Genomic DNA, 15,033 nt, shown 5'->3' with positions numbered 1-15,033 from the left:
GTAAAACAGGATTAGTTCAGCAGTGTGCTTTGTGGAAAACAAGTCTGTGAGATGTTCCCCGAATAAAGGGTTCTTCCTTTGGAGAATCCAATTGCATACAGGCCTATTTAAGTGTCTGGAAAATCCTCCAGCAAAGGATTTAACTTAATTTTAACCCAGCATTTTCCAAACTTCATTATGGAAGACCTCTCTCTGAAAACATTAACATCTCACAGAATTAAGCATCCATAGAATACCTGGGAAAGAGACATTGGCTCCAGCAGTTCATTTTTCTTTGACTTTGCATTTGATGCTGGAGTTTGTCAATAAGCCCACATGAGGCCTTTGAGGAATCTCTGTATTAATCCATTATGGCAGGGGCTCTTAAACCTTAGTGCATAAAGACCCATTCGAGAAACTTGTAGAAATGCACACTGCTGGCCACGATGAATTCAGAATCTCCTGGAATGGAACTAGTACCGTGTTTCCCCAAAAATAAGACCGGGTCTTATATTAAGTTTTGCTCCAAAAGTCTCACTAGAGCTTATGTTCAGGGGATGTCCTCCTGAAAAATCATGGTGGGGCTTATTTTCTGTTTAGGTCTTATTTTCGGGGAAGCACGGTAGTGGTTACTCACTCCACAGGTGGTTATGTTGGAGGCAGTCTTCAGGCCAAAGGATGAAGAACATGGCCTCATATAATATTTCGGTGAAAACTAACTTCCAGTGGCTTATGTTCTTTGTCATTGGTAGAAGCTAGGTGTCGTAGTCACCGTAATACATCCGACTGTCTGGGCCACTCATCATCTCTTAAGAGCTGTGCATGAAGTAGCTCATAGACAACCTGTGAACATCTGCTTAAAAATCTATGGAATATCTCCAATACCAACTTCAGAAAGATATGCAGACGGTTCTGACTTACAAAGGCGCGACTTACAATAGTTTTTCTTTACAAGGGTGTGAAAGCAAGATGAACTCAGTAGAAACCGTACTTCCCAGTCTGAACTTTGATCTTTTCTTTAACTAGTGATATATGGTATGAGACTCTCTCGTGATGCTGGGCAGCAGAAGTGAACCTCAGCTACGGGTCAGCCATGTGATCACAAGGGTAAACAACTGGTATTCTATAATGTATTCATTGTGTTAGATGATTTTGCACAACTGGAGGCTAGAATAAGTGTTCTGAGCACGTTTAAAACAGGCGAGCCTAAGCTATGATGTTCAGCAGGTTAGGTGTGCGAAATGCATTTTCGACTTACGGTATTTTCAATGTATGACGGTTTTTATCGAGATATAACTCTATCATAAATTGAGGAGCATCTGTAATATTAAAATGTGAATATGATTTTAGCGGTAACTATGAGGTCAATAATTTGGACAAAATATAGTTAAAAGGCTGAATACACGGTAAGAGGAGCAGTCTCTCAGATGTCTTTCTCATTCTTGCTGTGTATAGCTTATTCATTTCTCACCATAAACCGAGTCAGTGAGAAATTGAGGTTAAAGGAATAGAAAAGAAACTTAATTTACCTAATTTTATGTCTTGTTAGCAACTAAAAGACTCTGATGGTAAAAGGCTGGAATGAATAGCTAACATGTTATTTTTAGACGATCTGTAAATTTCATTTGCTCTCATTACCACAAATGATGAAAAATTCACTGTCAGAAATTTCAAAGCAAGACAGCAGAATATGACAAAAACAGGAATTAATCAAGTCACCATCTTCAGGAACATTTTTTTTCCGTTAGAATTCTTCAGGTAATATGAGGAAGATAATACCACATTTCTTCATAATATGCTGTACATCTTCTTACAGGAAAGAGAATGAGTTGTGGTGGCCAATGACATTTATTGGAAACAAGGAAACTTTTTGTTCCTAGGCTCCTAATTATATTTACTGTAAGAAAACCCTACAGATGATTTGCAGGGCTCAAGAGAATTCACATTTATCTTTATAGCCCAAAATGTACAGATAACTTATTTGTAAATAACTTAACAAGGATCACAGTGTCACAGCTGGGATATTTTGTCTTATGTTATTTTGATCACCAGAATTATAACCTCTTTTCAACTGGGAAGTGGTGATAAATGGTACTGTGCTTATTCCTCAATAACTCCATAAAACTGGCATCCTGACATATCAGCCTGGGCTTCATAAAACAAAATGTGGAAGTCTTTCTTTCCACACATCCTTATTAGTATTACGGATTGACTTTTTTCCTTTATTGTAGCACTGCCCTTTCTCCAGGGTGGCTGCATTCCTTTGGACTGTGAAATCATCTCTGGAAAATATACATGCTGCTTTATTGAAGGGTCACTAATCAGAGCTTGAATATATTCATTTTGTGCTTTAATTTCAACTCTTCATCCCCACCCAGCCACTTTTCAGGCCTTTCCTTTAAGACCACAGAAAGCAAAACTGCGGTTATTCAAACTTGGAACTAAGGAAAGAAAATAAATAATGAAGCTGAGCTGGATTTCATTCTACCTAGTGTACATTGCCTACAGTGGTATTTACAAGGTGTTTTCAAGTGCCAGCTTTTCACATTCGGATCATTCATTTGGTCTCAGAAGAAAAAAGAAAAAAAAAACCTGCTTTGTAGATCCAGGGCACTTGTAATTTTCCAACTGGGTTCCCGGTTAGCTTAGCTAATTCTGTGGGCTTCAATGTGCAGTCCACACCTGAAAAGGGGGAGTTTTCAATGTTGTGGTTTATTAAACAGGTACTTTCCATTCACTCAGTTAACAATTAGAAAACAGAAAGAAAAAAGAGAGAGAAAGCCTCCTACTTGTTTTTTTATTCCAAATATGGAGATGGAAACTATTGAACAAGTAAGGAGGGAAACTCCCGCATATTTCACCTTGACCTGGCTGGACTGGTCTGATGCCTGTAAGAGGAGGCTGTTCTATGAACGCGGTCAGGCAGGCTGCTGGTGGAATAAGGAGAGGTCAGATTTTACCAGCGGGAATCACTCCTGCCCCTAGAGGGAAAAAAAGAAGCATCACCCTGTGTCTCGGATTGGAAACGGCCTCGTTTTCAATCCGGTGGACTGGTTTCCCTCCCTCGGCCTAGCGTGGTAGTGACAGGACCCAAGGAGGCGTGCGGCTTCCCTGACAGTTGCCTAGCAAAGCACCCGCTCCCTGCTTGCACCTAAATTTCCGATCTACATGCAGGCAGAAATGCCCTCCCACCTCCTTTCCTAGCTTCTGTCCCGGTTTCACTGCGCATTGTAACTTCTTTGTTCCGTTTATTAGGAAGGTGATGCTTAAGGTCAAAAGACTCACTGTAACTAGCAAAATCCCAGAGCCACCACCAGACCCTGGAAAAAGCAGGGCTGTTCAGTCCAGGGCTGAGGCTCCGAGTGGGGAAGCAGCGAGAAATGTCGTCCAGCAACTCTGAGTACAGCCTCTGTGGACTGGCCCAACTCTCCAAGGGTCGGGGAGACGCCGCACGGTCTTGGGGTGGGGCAAAGGGTGAACTTCTAACTCTGCAAGTAAAGTGGGCAGTGCGCACCCGCGGAAAAGAGGGTGTTGGGGGCGGGGAGAGGCCCGTGGACTCCACTTTGTATGCGGCAGCTGCCGAGCAGTGAGTATCTCTGAACAAAGGAGCGCGCAGCGCCTGGGTGAAACGCTGGGGTTTGCGCGCAGCTGCCACTCGTGCCGAGCGACTCTCTACACCCGCTAGGCGAGCGTTGGGGTGCAGGAATTCGGGGGTGGGGGGCGGACAGGGCGTGCGATTCCTGTTGCGGGTCTACGCCTCAGGAGTTCTTGTGAACGACAGGAATGGCAACTATCAGAGCCAAGGGGGAGAAAAAGCTGGAGTGAGCAAAACAAAGAGCGAGTGTGGGCCGCGGTGACTTCATGCCTCACTAATGTCCCGCCCACGCTGATCCGAGCAATGGCTGTTGCTGCCACCCCCTCGCTCGCGAGCGGCCAGAGCAAAGCGCTCGGTAGCGTGGGGCGGTTTCCTAGCAACTCCGGGCCCGAAGCGCTCCCAGCTATCTGCACTTCGAGCGCCCACCTCCCCCCTACCAGGGGCCAGGGCAGGACCACTCCTCCCCGCCCCCCACCAGCTTGGCCTCCCTTGCATCCGCGCAGGGTGCACCCCAGAGCGCGCCGGCAGCCTGGGCTCTGGACTGTCGGACGCCTGAGCCGAACACCGGGGCCAATAGAACGAGGGCACGAAGCTCCCGCCCGGCGAGACCCGGGTCCTGTACCCCCGCGGAACCTCCCCTCCTGCGCTCGGCCCGGTGCGCTCCACTCCTAGCCAAGCAGGGAGCTGGGATGCCTAACTCTGTGTCCGTCGGCGCCAGAGGGGGCTTCTAGGGCGCTCACGGAGCCACCTCCCCCGGCTGCTGGCACCCGGAGCTTCCTTCCTCGCCAACCAGGACGCTGCCACTTTGACTTTGCCCGCTGTTCAGCTAACGAGGCTGCAAAGCAACTAAGTGGAGTTGGCCTCCCTGCCCACCTGTGGAAGAAGCTCGAGCTGATTGATGCCCCATCGACTTTTTTTTTTCCCCTTCAGCCTCGCTGGCGTCCCCTCCCACAGATACAGCATCACCCAGTGAATGTACCATTAGGCTGGTTTTTCCCCCTAGCTTCGGGCTTTGTTTGGGTTTGATTGTGTTTGGCTCTTCGTTAAGCTGATTTATGCAGCAGAATTCCCATCGGCTGGGGAGAAACAAAAGCTCTTTTCTTTGTCCCAGAGCGGGCTGCGGAGCCATCGCTCGCGTCGCCGCCCCAGGCCATTGGCCGTCGGAGGAGGTGCTTCTCGCGGAGATTTCGGGACCCTCTGTGCCGAGCTTGGAGGGCCAAGGGGCCCTGAAATGCCGAGCGGTGCCCGGGCCAGCGTACTTGCACCGCTTGCTCCGAGCCGCGGGGTCCGCCTGCCAGGCCTCCTGGAAACGTCCTAGCGACACTTGGTCCGCGGGCCCCGAGGTGCGCCCGGGAGGCGCAAGCGCGCATCCGGAGAGCAGGCAGTTGGCGAGCGCGGTGCGGGCTGCTTTGCATTATGTGCTGCTCGGCCCTGGCTTTTTTTACTGCCGTATTTGTCTGCCTGCAAAACTGCCGGCCAGGTCCTGCCCCATTTCTCAGGGCGGCCTGGGTATTTTCAGTTGTTCTTGGACTGAGCCAAAGTGGTAAGTTTTTTGTTTTTGTATGTTTCTTTTTTCCTTTTGTTTCTTTCTCTTCCCAAAGGTCTTGGGATGTCATGAAGAGCATCCTGGCCAGGTAAGTGGCCCAGTGTCAGCCTCCTTCCATCTGCCCCGAGAACTTCAGAGGGCGGTGTGTGGCAGCGTCCACCATCGTATGTGGCCTGAGGGAGGCCAGGTGTCAAGCATTTTCCGCCCCGGAGTGACAGCAATAACTAATTATACGAGGAGATACTGTGTTGCTCCCTGGTGTTGGGGAAGCAGTAATAGATTGGAAGTTAAGAAGGGTGGGCGCTCATAATTACAGAAGCCAGTGCAGGGGTTCTGCCCATCTTTGAAGCCATCTCCTTGAAGGCATCCTTAAAGATGCTCCCCATCTTGCTAGCATGTGGGTCTAACCACTGGCTTGCATTTGATACAAGGCTGACGATAAATTGGTGTAGTAGGAGTGAGTCTTCTGTTCTTTAGTTGATGGAAGAAAAGGATGGTAGCATAGAAGTTTCTTCTATTCCAGTGTTCAGCCTGAATGAATTGAAGTGCGAAACTGTTTTGGATCTTTTCAATCATATGTAAATGTAAGATAGCTCTGCTGGGTTGTTAGCAAACAGTAAAACATATAGTAAGTAATAGTAATAACCAGCAATTTAGGATGAGTTCGTATTGGTTTTATATATAAGCCAAGAACTTATTTTTGCCAAGGCAATGATTATTGCCATAGTTTTTTTTTTCTTTGTATGTACTTTACCAATGTTTGATCATCCAGCCCTTAAATGCTATTAGAGACTTGCTTGCACTGACCTCTCCTGTTGAAGGAAAATTGTGATTGTTCTGTAGACTAAAATTTTCTCCTATGCTTTGAATTGATGTGCCAAGTTTCTGCGTGCAGCTAATTAAAATGGTCAAATCATAATCTTATAAATAAAGGTTTATAATGGAAACATCCAGCTAGCTTCACTTACTTGTTGCATATATAGTTGTTTATATTTAATTCAAAAGGAGATTTACCTAACAGTTATGTGAAATGAGAGCAAGTAGAGTAAATTTTTATCTTGTGGTTATTTTTTGACTTATATGTTGATCTCAAAGTAAGTGAAACTTAAGGCAAAGGAAAAAGTAACATTCATTATCAATTATCTCTTAAGTGGAACGTGCACATATTTTGCAGCAGATTTTCCACTGAGCATAATTCCATCCTGCGTTAATAAATGACAAAATATTTTTTTAGATTTAGTAAACACATAAACACACATAATAGTAAAATAACCAAAACTGTCAACAGAGTATATTTTGTCGCCAATACATAGGCAAAGGAAAAAGTCCTACTTGGCTCTAGAATTTACTAATAATAGTAATAATTTTAAAATATTCATTATGCTTGTAAAGATTAGTCAAGTTCTCATGTAACATCATTGTATTTCCATCCGGTGACTGTAACTGATTTAAAGCAAATATTATGAATGGGCTCCCCTGCACCTGCAGTAGTGAAAAGGGAATGCTTATCTAAAATCAGAACAAGGCATCCTTTTCCCAGTCTCTGTCAATATACAGAGGTTTCTGATGTATACTGGTTTGCAGTGCAGTTAAAACATGCAAAAAATTTAAATTATAGCCAGCACAACTCAGAAAATTAGAGATCAGCATAAACTGTTGTATTTTCGTGATATAGCTACAAGTCTCAAATTATGTGTCTTCACAGTGCAAATTAGACGCTTAAAGCAGAATAGAAATTGAGGTTATCAGTTACAAAGGAAATTTTGTCCCCTTGCTCAGTAGTTTACACCAAGGAAATGTTGAGGGCAATAAAGCCATACAAAAGAAACTATAAACTGCATAAACAACAACATAACTTTGGGTTTAATTTTTGAAGTAGAATTTAGGTCCCAAATACATAGTGAGCAAGAAGGATGTTATTAAAATCTGAATATTTTTCTGATCTAGAAAAAAAGTTACTGTAGTTCATTATTCAACTTTCCCTGGTGGAAATTACCAACAATTAGAGCAGTAACACTAAAAAATGGTTAATGAGTAACTGGAAAACACTTAAGAATACCTAGTGGTTAATATTTAAAGAGTTAATGTAGCAGCACTGTTGTTTTTACATTTGCTAGTTTTGAATGGTTAAAAATATTTTTAACTAAATTTTTATACAACAGTTTAAGAGTGGCAAATTTCAAAAATTCCTATTTCTTTTAAAAACATGGTAACTATTATTGCAGTGAAATTTTATCTTCTGTGCCTAATCAATTATTTGTTTTTTAAATAACAACCAACTGGATTAGCATTGTTTTTTAACTGTAGTATTATCTATCTGTGTATTCCATAACATAAGTGTTCTCAGATTTCCTTATAATTACCTAGAGGATATTTAAGAGAACCAAGCCTTCCTTTTTAAAAATCCAGTCTTACAAATTATTTGCACAATAAGCATCCAAATCAATTCTATCTTTAAGCAACTGAGACACTTTCTGATTTAAAAAAAAAAAGTTTGTGCTGTATATGAAAGCAAAGTAACTGATAAGATTTGGAAAATGCCATAAAAATTATTATGCTCCCAAATATTCACCTGTTACCAAATTATTTGAAATTTCACCACTTAATGGATTTCTTTGGAATAAGAATGGCATTGACACTATGTTTCTTTTAATTTTTAACTTTATATGATTTTCAAATACATATAGAGTAAATGATTTAAGGAATCATAACCATCACCCAGCTTCATCAACCATCAACTCAAGGCCAGCTTCTTTCATCTCTCTCCCCACCCAGTTCATCTCTTTCCCCTAACGAGATTATTTTGAAGCAAATCTCTCATATCATTTTATCCTAAATATTTCAGTAAATTAAAATAATACTGGAGGAGAAACACAGTCATTAATCCCACAGCATGAATTTTTTAGCTGAACTTTAGGGCCACAAGAATGTTCAGTATCTTTGATGGGAAGAATGCGGAAGTGAGGGAGGGGAGCAAAGACAGTTTCAACCACTTACTTTTCAATGGTTCTATTATGGCTCCATTAAAATTATTTTTCTTAGAAATATGCATATGTCACAGTTTTTTGGTATGCATGTATATGAAGGATACATCTGTTTCCCTAGACAAAAGTATACCTTGTTTGAGTTTGTTGGAAGGACTGTTACCTGTGTCTTGAATCATCAGTTTTGCTCCTACTGGATCACTTACAGCATTTGCATAGCCATACATAGTATCTCTCCTCCATTTCTTGCTCTTCTTTATAGCCAAAATCCTTGAAAGACTTGTCCATACTGCTGTCTCCAATTCTCCTCACCTGCTCTTTGAATGCATTGCCGTCAGGCTGTCTTTAGCATGTCTGCAATTATACTACTCTGTTAAAATCACAGTGACTTCCCTATTGCTGAATCTGATGGCCAATTCAGTCTTCACCCTGCTTCACCCATTATCTGTCAGCAAGTTGGCACCGTTTACCACACCCTCCTTCAAAACACTTCTTTCCTTGGCTCCTGGACCCACATTCTCTTGGTTTAAGCTCTTTCTCCATCTCTGATATCAGTTCTTTCTCATGTTCCAAACTCTGAAAGAAGTGGCTCAGGACTCAGTCCTTGGACTTTCTTTTCCGGCTTATACTAAGTCCTCAGGTGGACCGATCCAGGGTTGGCTGTTAAGTCCCATTTCTATGCTGGCAACTCCAGTCCTGATCCCTTGTCTGATCTCCAGAAGGTACAGCAAACTGCCTGTTCAACATCTCCACTGTATGTCTAGTCTAAAAGAAAAATTAACCCTAACATATTCAAAAACAGACTTCCAGTTTTCTCTCTCAAGCTTACTCCTGTCATACTCTTCCTCACCTAAGTGGTAAATCAGTCTTCCCGTAGATCAGGGAAACATTCAGGCAGCATCCTTGATCTCTCTGCTTCTCTCCTCACTAGAAGTTGAACTTTAAGAAATACAGTTTTCTTTAAAAGTGGGTTCTACACTATAAAAGTTTGAACACTGTACGACACTTGTTTCTGCCGCCTCAGTCCACCTCAGAAAGCAGTCTTGTCTCTTGACCTTATAGGCAAGTCTTGGGCAAAGATCAAAACAGAGACTTAGTAATTTTTAATCTACATTTTACAAATTTGTTTTGCTTTCAAATTCTCTGTGATAATTATTTTCATTATTGGTAATTAAGTATGAAAAGTAATCCTGATCCTTTACCACAATCTATATTTTAAAACTGATTTCTATTTAGGCTATACAAACCAGAATTTGCAGTCCTTTGTAACCAAACACTAAAAAAGGTAATAAAAAGGCAAACTATTCTAATCCATTTAATTAACTATTATTCATTCAGATTTTCTTAAAAGCACCTACAGCCTTGTGTAGGGCACGGTTCTGGGTTCTACAGTTACAAGAATAACAAAAGTTAATATTTGTGAAGTATTTGCGATATGCCAGACACCCTGCTGGACATACGGTATGAAAATAAATCCTTTAATGCCTGCAACCCTCTGAGGTATACTGACACTCTCATTATTCCCATTTTATAGGTAAGTAACTTAATTAAAGAGACGTTGAATAACGTTTTCAAGATCTCTTAGCTAGTAAGTAATGGAACCAGAAGTCAGACCTGCGTGGGTTTGGCTCTGCACTCTCCATCACTATTATCTTCCAGTGTAGAGGAGTCTCTACCCTGCTCTGGTCCTCCCACAGGCAAGGAATCCATGGGGCATGCCTACCCAGAGTCTTCAATCCACTTCTAGGTCATCTCCAGAATTCTCTGTCCAAACAACTTTCAGGGCCATCCTCTGGGATGACTGTGCCATCTATATGCCAAACCCTAGGAGAAGGGAAGTAAACAGAGCTTGGACACGCAGGCTGGAGAGCCCATGCAGGTAACTGACAGGCTACCTGCAATGCAGAATAAAACTAGAAGTGAGAGTAAAGAAGGGCAGGTCAAGGGCTGGAGGGACAACCCTTCACACACTGCCAAGTTCCCAACCAGAAATCGAAAGAGTGTGAAATTCTAAATTCAGACCTAGCCCTCTAGGGCATTATAAATGTATACTATCAAATTAGGAAAAGAGAACTTATTTTACTTAATAATTTCTTAGCCTGGATTCTAACAGTTAAATATTTTGTCCTGTTATGTCCATTATCGTTTGTACTCTTGCTTTTGGCTCTGAAAAAGTTAGGGATACATTTACATATTAATTTAAATATTATTGGGGGTGGGCAACAGTGAAAGCACCAGAGATCACCACATAAGCAGAACTACCTCATGTCAAGGTGCTTTTATACATTAGTAACTAAATGTCTTTTGGTAAACTCTAAGATGTGTACAGATTACACTGAATTCTATTTTCTTGCCAACAGTGTTATCGTGAGAGTCTAGTACAGAAATATTTTTAATTTAGCTTTATTTTTTTATTTCCCCTTTTTAACTTAACACAAGTCACAGAAAATAACATTATACTGACATGAATTAGCCAAATTTGGTTTAAGTATTTGGCTGATAATATATTTAATATCTATAAGTGAATGAATATGTAGAAAAAACACTGCCGTAATGCCTTCATGGACTAAAAGGACTTTTCCATTTAAAAACCAATCTTAATGTGACCTCCTTTCTGTTTTCACAGTAAATTAGTATAATTTGCATATCAAAGAAAAGTGTAATGAAATTCAAAATGGTTTGCACTGGGATTTCATAATTTAATTAAAACTGTCCTACCTATCAATTTTTTCTAGGAAATACTAATATTAAACATATATTAAAATTATCTTTCCTAAGTTATTTAAAAAGTTTCCCAACTAAAATTAGTTTGGGAATAAGATCATTAAATTAAAATTGCCATGTTAAATTAGGTGGTCTTATTGGCTATATACTCTTAAGATGATTTTAAAAGATGATTTCATTTTGAGTACTATTATTCAAAGTACTAAGTGTTCATATTTTAATAGCATACAAGGTCTCAAAGAGTGGCCTTTCATGGTGACCTTATCAATAAGCCAACTCCATACTCCAGTGATTTTGGAGATATATTGTCTCTCTTTCCCAGGTATTTTTTGTTGTTTTGTTTTAATCAACAAATACTGTTACATTTGTCAAAGACTGAGTCTGTTGCCATTCCAGATCAATATTGGTGCACTTTGATTCTAGAGAATTGCCCCCCCAAAAAATCACAATCTCCAGATAAGGAACCAGTGTAGCTGCCAAACGCTAGTTTACGCCCAAGTCCGTGGACGTAACTGAGTTTGGAAGTGTTGGGAAAAGCTAGTAATGAAGACAGGAGGATGAAGATTAGAAATATGTCAGTGCTGAAGAAATGTGCCAAATATGTGTTAAAGTACGTGAGGTATGCAATGGCTTTTGGCAAGAGATGCTTCGATGTTTGGGACCTAACTTCCTTTTAGAACAAAAAAAGTTGGTATTTCAAGATACGCATATGCTGATGGTAAAATGCAGCCACAATTGAGGTACTGTTGTTCCACATGTACATGGGATACTAGAGTCCTTAGAACTGAACCACATTTTCCCAGGTACAAGAACTTTTTCTGATTTCAGTGAAGGCCATTTATTTAGTATAATTCCCTAGGAACTGTTACAGATATTGGGTAGGGAAAGAGGCTAGGTGGAAAGCTTCATCCTTATGAAATGAGGTATTAAGACTATGCTTCAAATGAGCTTTTGAATATTATGAGGTCAAACAAAGAAAATAATTAAAAGAAAAATTCAAAATTCTACATGATTAGGTTAACAGGAGGTTCCTTAAGGAGTGCCAAACTAGGGAATGTCTTTCCTAATTGCCTGCTCAAGTGGGGCTAGGAGGCTGGCAATGCCTAGTGTGTAAAGGTATTCATTAACTGGAGTAGAACAAAGAATGCAGGAAAGTTTGGGGTGTGTAGAAAATGCTGTAGAACTGGTTGTTCTAGTTGGAAACAAAGAACTCATTGTAGCAGAACTGTATTACTGGCAGAAAAATGACCTCCCTGGTTTCTTTCCTTGTACAAGGCATACCTCCCAAGGTATTGCTCTATTGTCTTTGTGTACATTTGGTTTGGATTTTATGGTGAATTGAAGACACGTAGGCCACAATTTGCCAAAGAAAACCCTCTATAAATGATATATGGGGCTCAAGTTCCAAGATAATTTATCTGGAAGACAGTAACGCTGAAAAAGACGCTCAAGGAGGTAGTCAGTTTCAGGCGTCCTGAATTTTGGTTAAAAAGGTCCCTTTGGATGAGTGTTTCAACCACATATAACCATAAAAGCAGAACACTAAGGTGAGGGCCAGTGAATATAATCACAGTGCCTGACCTCTGAGGTTGGTAATGGAAATATGAGGACTAAATTAGCACCGTCCCTAATTCCGAGGCTATAGCATGTTTGATGCCTCTTAAGGAATTGCAGGCCACGTGATGCTTGGTGGCATCTGATGGGACTAAGATGAGGGGGGGAGAGCAGAGGGAGTTCTTGAGCAGGTACCTGTGCCCTGCCGAAGGCAGCACAACAGCAGGAGAATAAGGCCCAGTGCCCCTGTTTGGGCGCACGTGTGCTGATACTCATGTCCAAGGCTGACCCTTGTCTGCTTGGAGGTCAGCACAGCATTGATGCCAGAGGTCACTGTTCTCTGAGAACACGGTTGCAGACAAGATTATGTGGCTATAGACTTGTTGGGATAGAAACTGATTTATGGGCATTATGATATCAGGTCTTTGGGGACAAATGATGCTTCCCAGAAATGTTTGAATTTGATACTGAAAAAGAAATTACTAGTGCTACTTCCTTGAGGAATTTGCCAGGTCCGTTTATTGCATGACTGCCTCTCTATTCGGTCTGGCTCCCAAATATATGCTGTGTGTTAGAAATCACACAGTATTGTTAGGTTGCCATTGAGAGTCAGCCCATTCAGCTGGATCACTGAAAGCTGGGAAAACAGCCACAGCCCATTCAGAGAAATGAAATCATCCCCCAACATCCAATAGTCCAGGTCTAATCATTGATACCTGAACCCTGTTTCTTACTCAGCTTCCCCTTGGACCTCAGATCTCTTTTGACTACCAACACTTCATTACCCTTTTCATGTTCACCCTCTACACTTCTGCTAAAGTCACCCAGGCTGCCTTTTTAAATATACAATCAAGTAGGGTTCTATCTGAACGGGTAAATGGGCTACTCGCTCTCCATGACTGAGGCTACAGAGTGCCTTTGGACCCATGTTACAGACCCATGTTACAGACCCACTGAGGATGCAGAGATGGGTCAGATGGTGAGTAAAGAGTGCTGGACAGGGAGGTGTGGACACTCCTTACTTCCCCGCTGGGTTTGTTTTTCTCTACAGAAGGTGCTAGACATATAGAACCTTCCAGCCTGCTACCCATTTTATTTATTTTGTCTAGGATCTGCCTTGTCCCATTAGAATGTGGTATCTGAGCCAAGTCCCTAAACCAAGAGAGAAATATGAACAGGACAGCATCTGCGTCAATGATATATCATTTTAAAGGAAGAGAGTGGCACTTAAACATATTATAATGTAATAGATTCTGTAACTTAAACTAAAATCCAATAAGTACTAATCATTTAACAGATATTTTTTTCACCAATGACTAGTGTGGAAAGCAATGTTCAAGTTATGTAAAAGACATCAGGAGACAAAAGAACAAAAAACTTGTCCTCATAAATTTTGTATCTTGGGGGAGGAGAAACAAAATAAAAAGTAAAAATGATTATAAGTAATTATATCGTAGGTTGAAAAGTGATAAATGCTATGGGAAGTACTGTGTTTCCCCAAAAATAAGACCTAGCCGGACAATCAGCTCTTTTGGAGCAAAAATTAATATAAGACCCAGTATTACATTATATTATATTACATTAATTATATTACATTAATTATATTACATATTATATTATATTATATTATATTATATTATATTATATTATATTGGGTCTTATAGTAAAATAAGACCAGGTCTTACATTAATTTTTGCTCCAAAAGACGCATTAGAGATGACTGTCCGGTTATGTCTTATTTTGGGGGAAACACGGTAATATAGCAGGATTGGGGGAAGAGGCAGGAGTTGCCATTTTAAGTGGATTAGATGGGGTTGACCTCATTAAGAAAGGGGATATTTGAGCAATGTTTTGAAGGCAGTGACAGTTAGCCTTGTGGATAATTGGAGAAGGGATCAAGAAAAGTTAGGACATCAAGAGATGTAAGAGATGTGCCACAGATGGGAGGACTGGAGGTGGCCGACTATTGGTGCCTGGATCCTAGAAGTGAGTGAGACTGGAAGACATGAGGCGTGATCTGGGCTGCAGTTACTGGTAATTATAAGGTCTAAAGCTATGACTGTGGAAGCAAGTAGGCAAATCAGAGTGGAGGACAACATAATTGGAGAAGAGAACAAGGAAGTGAGGCATCCAGGTAGTGTGAAGATGATCTGCATATGGACTAAACTGCCAAGCACCGAGCAGTAGTCCTGTTAGGGAGAGTGATGATACACAAGGGGTCAAAATTCTCTAGAAATGAGAAGGCATCAGCCGGGGTCAGTACATGCCTGCTGTGATTCGGGGTTCTGTGTGATATAACCTGAGTTCGGAGTATGAAGGCTGGGACGGGGTTAGGGATGGGGGCAGGGGGGAGAATGCTCTGGAAGCGGCCATGAGAACTGAGAGGGCAGCTCTCTGCCTCAAGGCCCAGCATCATGACAGCTGTGGGAGAAATATCAGCCAGTGTTCACGAACTCAGCGAGGGAAGCCCCACCCTCAGGGGAGACCCGGGTTTCCTCAGAGCAAGAAGGAATGGGAAAAATAATAGAATATTATATACTATTATATACAGGGAATTCTTCGGGAAATGGACTGTGAATTTTGGACAGACAAGGAGAGTGTTTCTGGAGCTGTAAAGGAGTGTAGACGGGAAAAGGAGAGGTTGTGTAGAG

The 15,033-nt window shown here is 41.5% G+C and overlaps 1 protein-coding gene across 5 annotated transcripts in view; it reads left to right on the top strand.

Moving 5' to 3' along the window:
* The first annotated feature begins 3,544 nt into the window (after positions 1-3,544).
* ITGB8 (integrin subunit beta 8) overlaps positions 3,545-15,033 on the top strand; it is a 73,114-nt gene continuing 61,625 nt past the window's right edge. Inside the window, exon 1 of one of the 5 annotated variants that reach the window (XM_074340826.2) lies at positions 3,545-5,117. In XM_074340826.2, coding sequence (XP_074196927.2) covers positions 4,991-5,117 — 127 coding nt within the window. In that variant the 5' untranslated portion in view covers positions 3,545-4,990. The remainder of the gene's footprint in view (positions 5,118-15,033) is intronic. The other 4 variants (XM_019727482.3, XM_019727480.3, XM_019727478.3 and 1 more) reach the window with 4 other exon arrangements.

Source organism: Rhinolophus sinicus, chromosome 4 (assembly GCF_057876585.1).
Source record: "Rhinolophus sinicus isolate RSI-liver-muscle chromosome 4, RSI-T2T, whole genome shotgun sequence".
In the NCBI taxonomy this organism is placed as follows: domain Eukaryota; kingdom Metazoa; phylum Chordata; class Mammalia; order Chiroptera; family Rhinolophidae; genus Rhinolophus; species Rhinolophus sinicus.
Note: the sequence above shows the minus strand (reverse complement) of the source record. Positions and strands in the feature narration are given on the sequence as shown.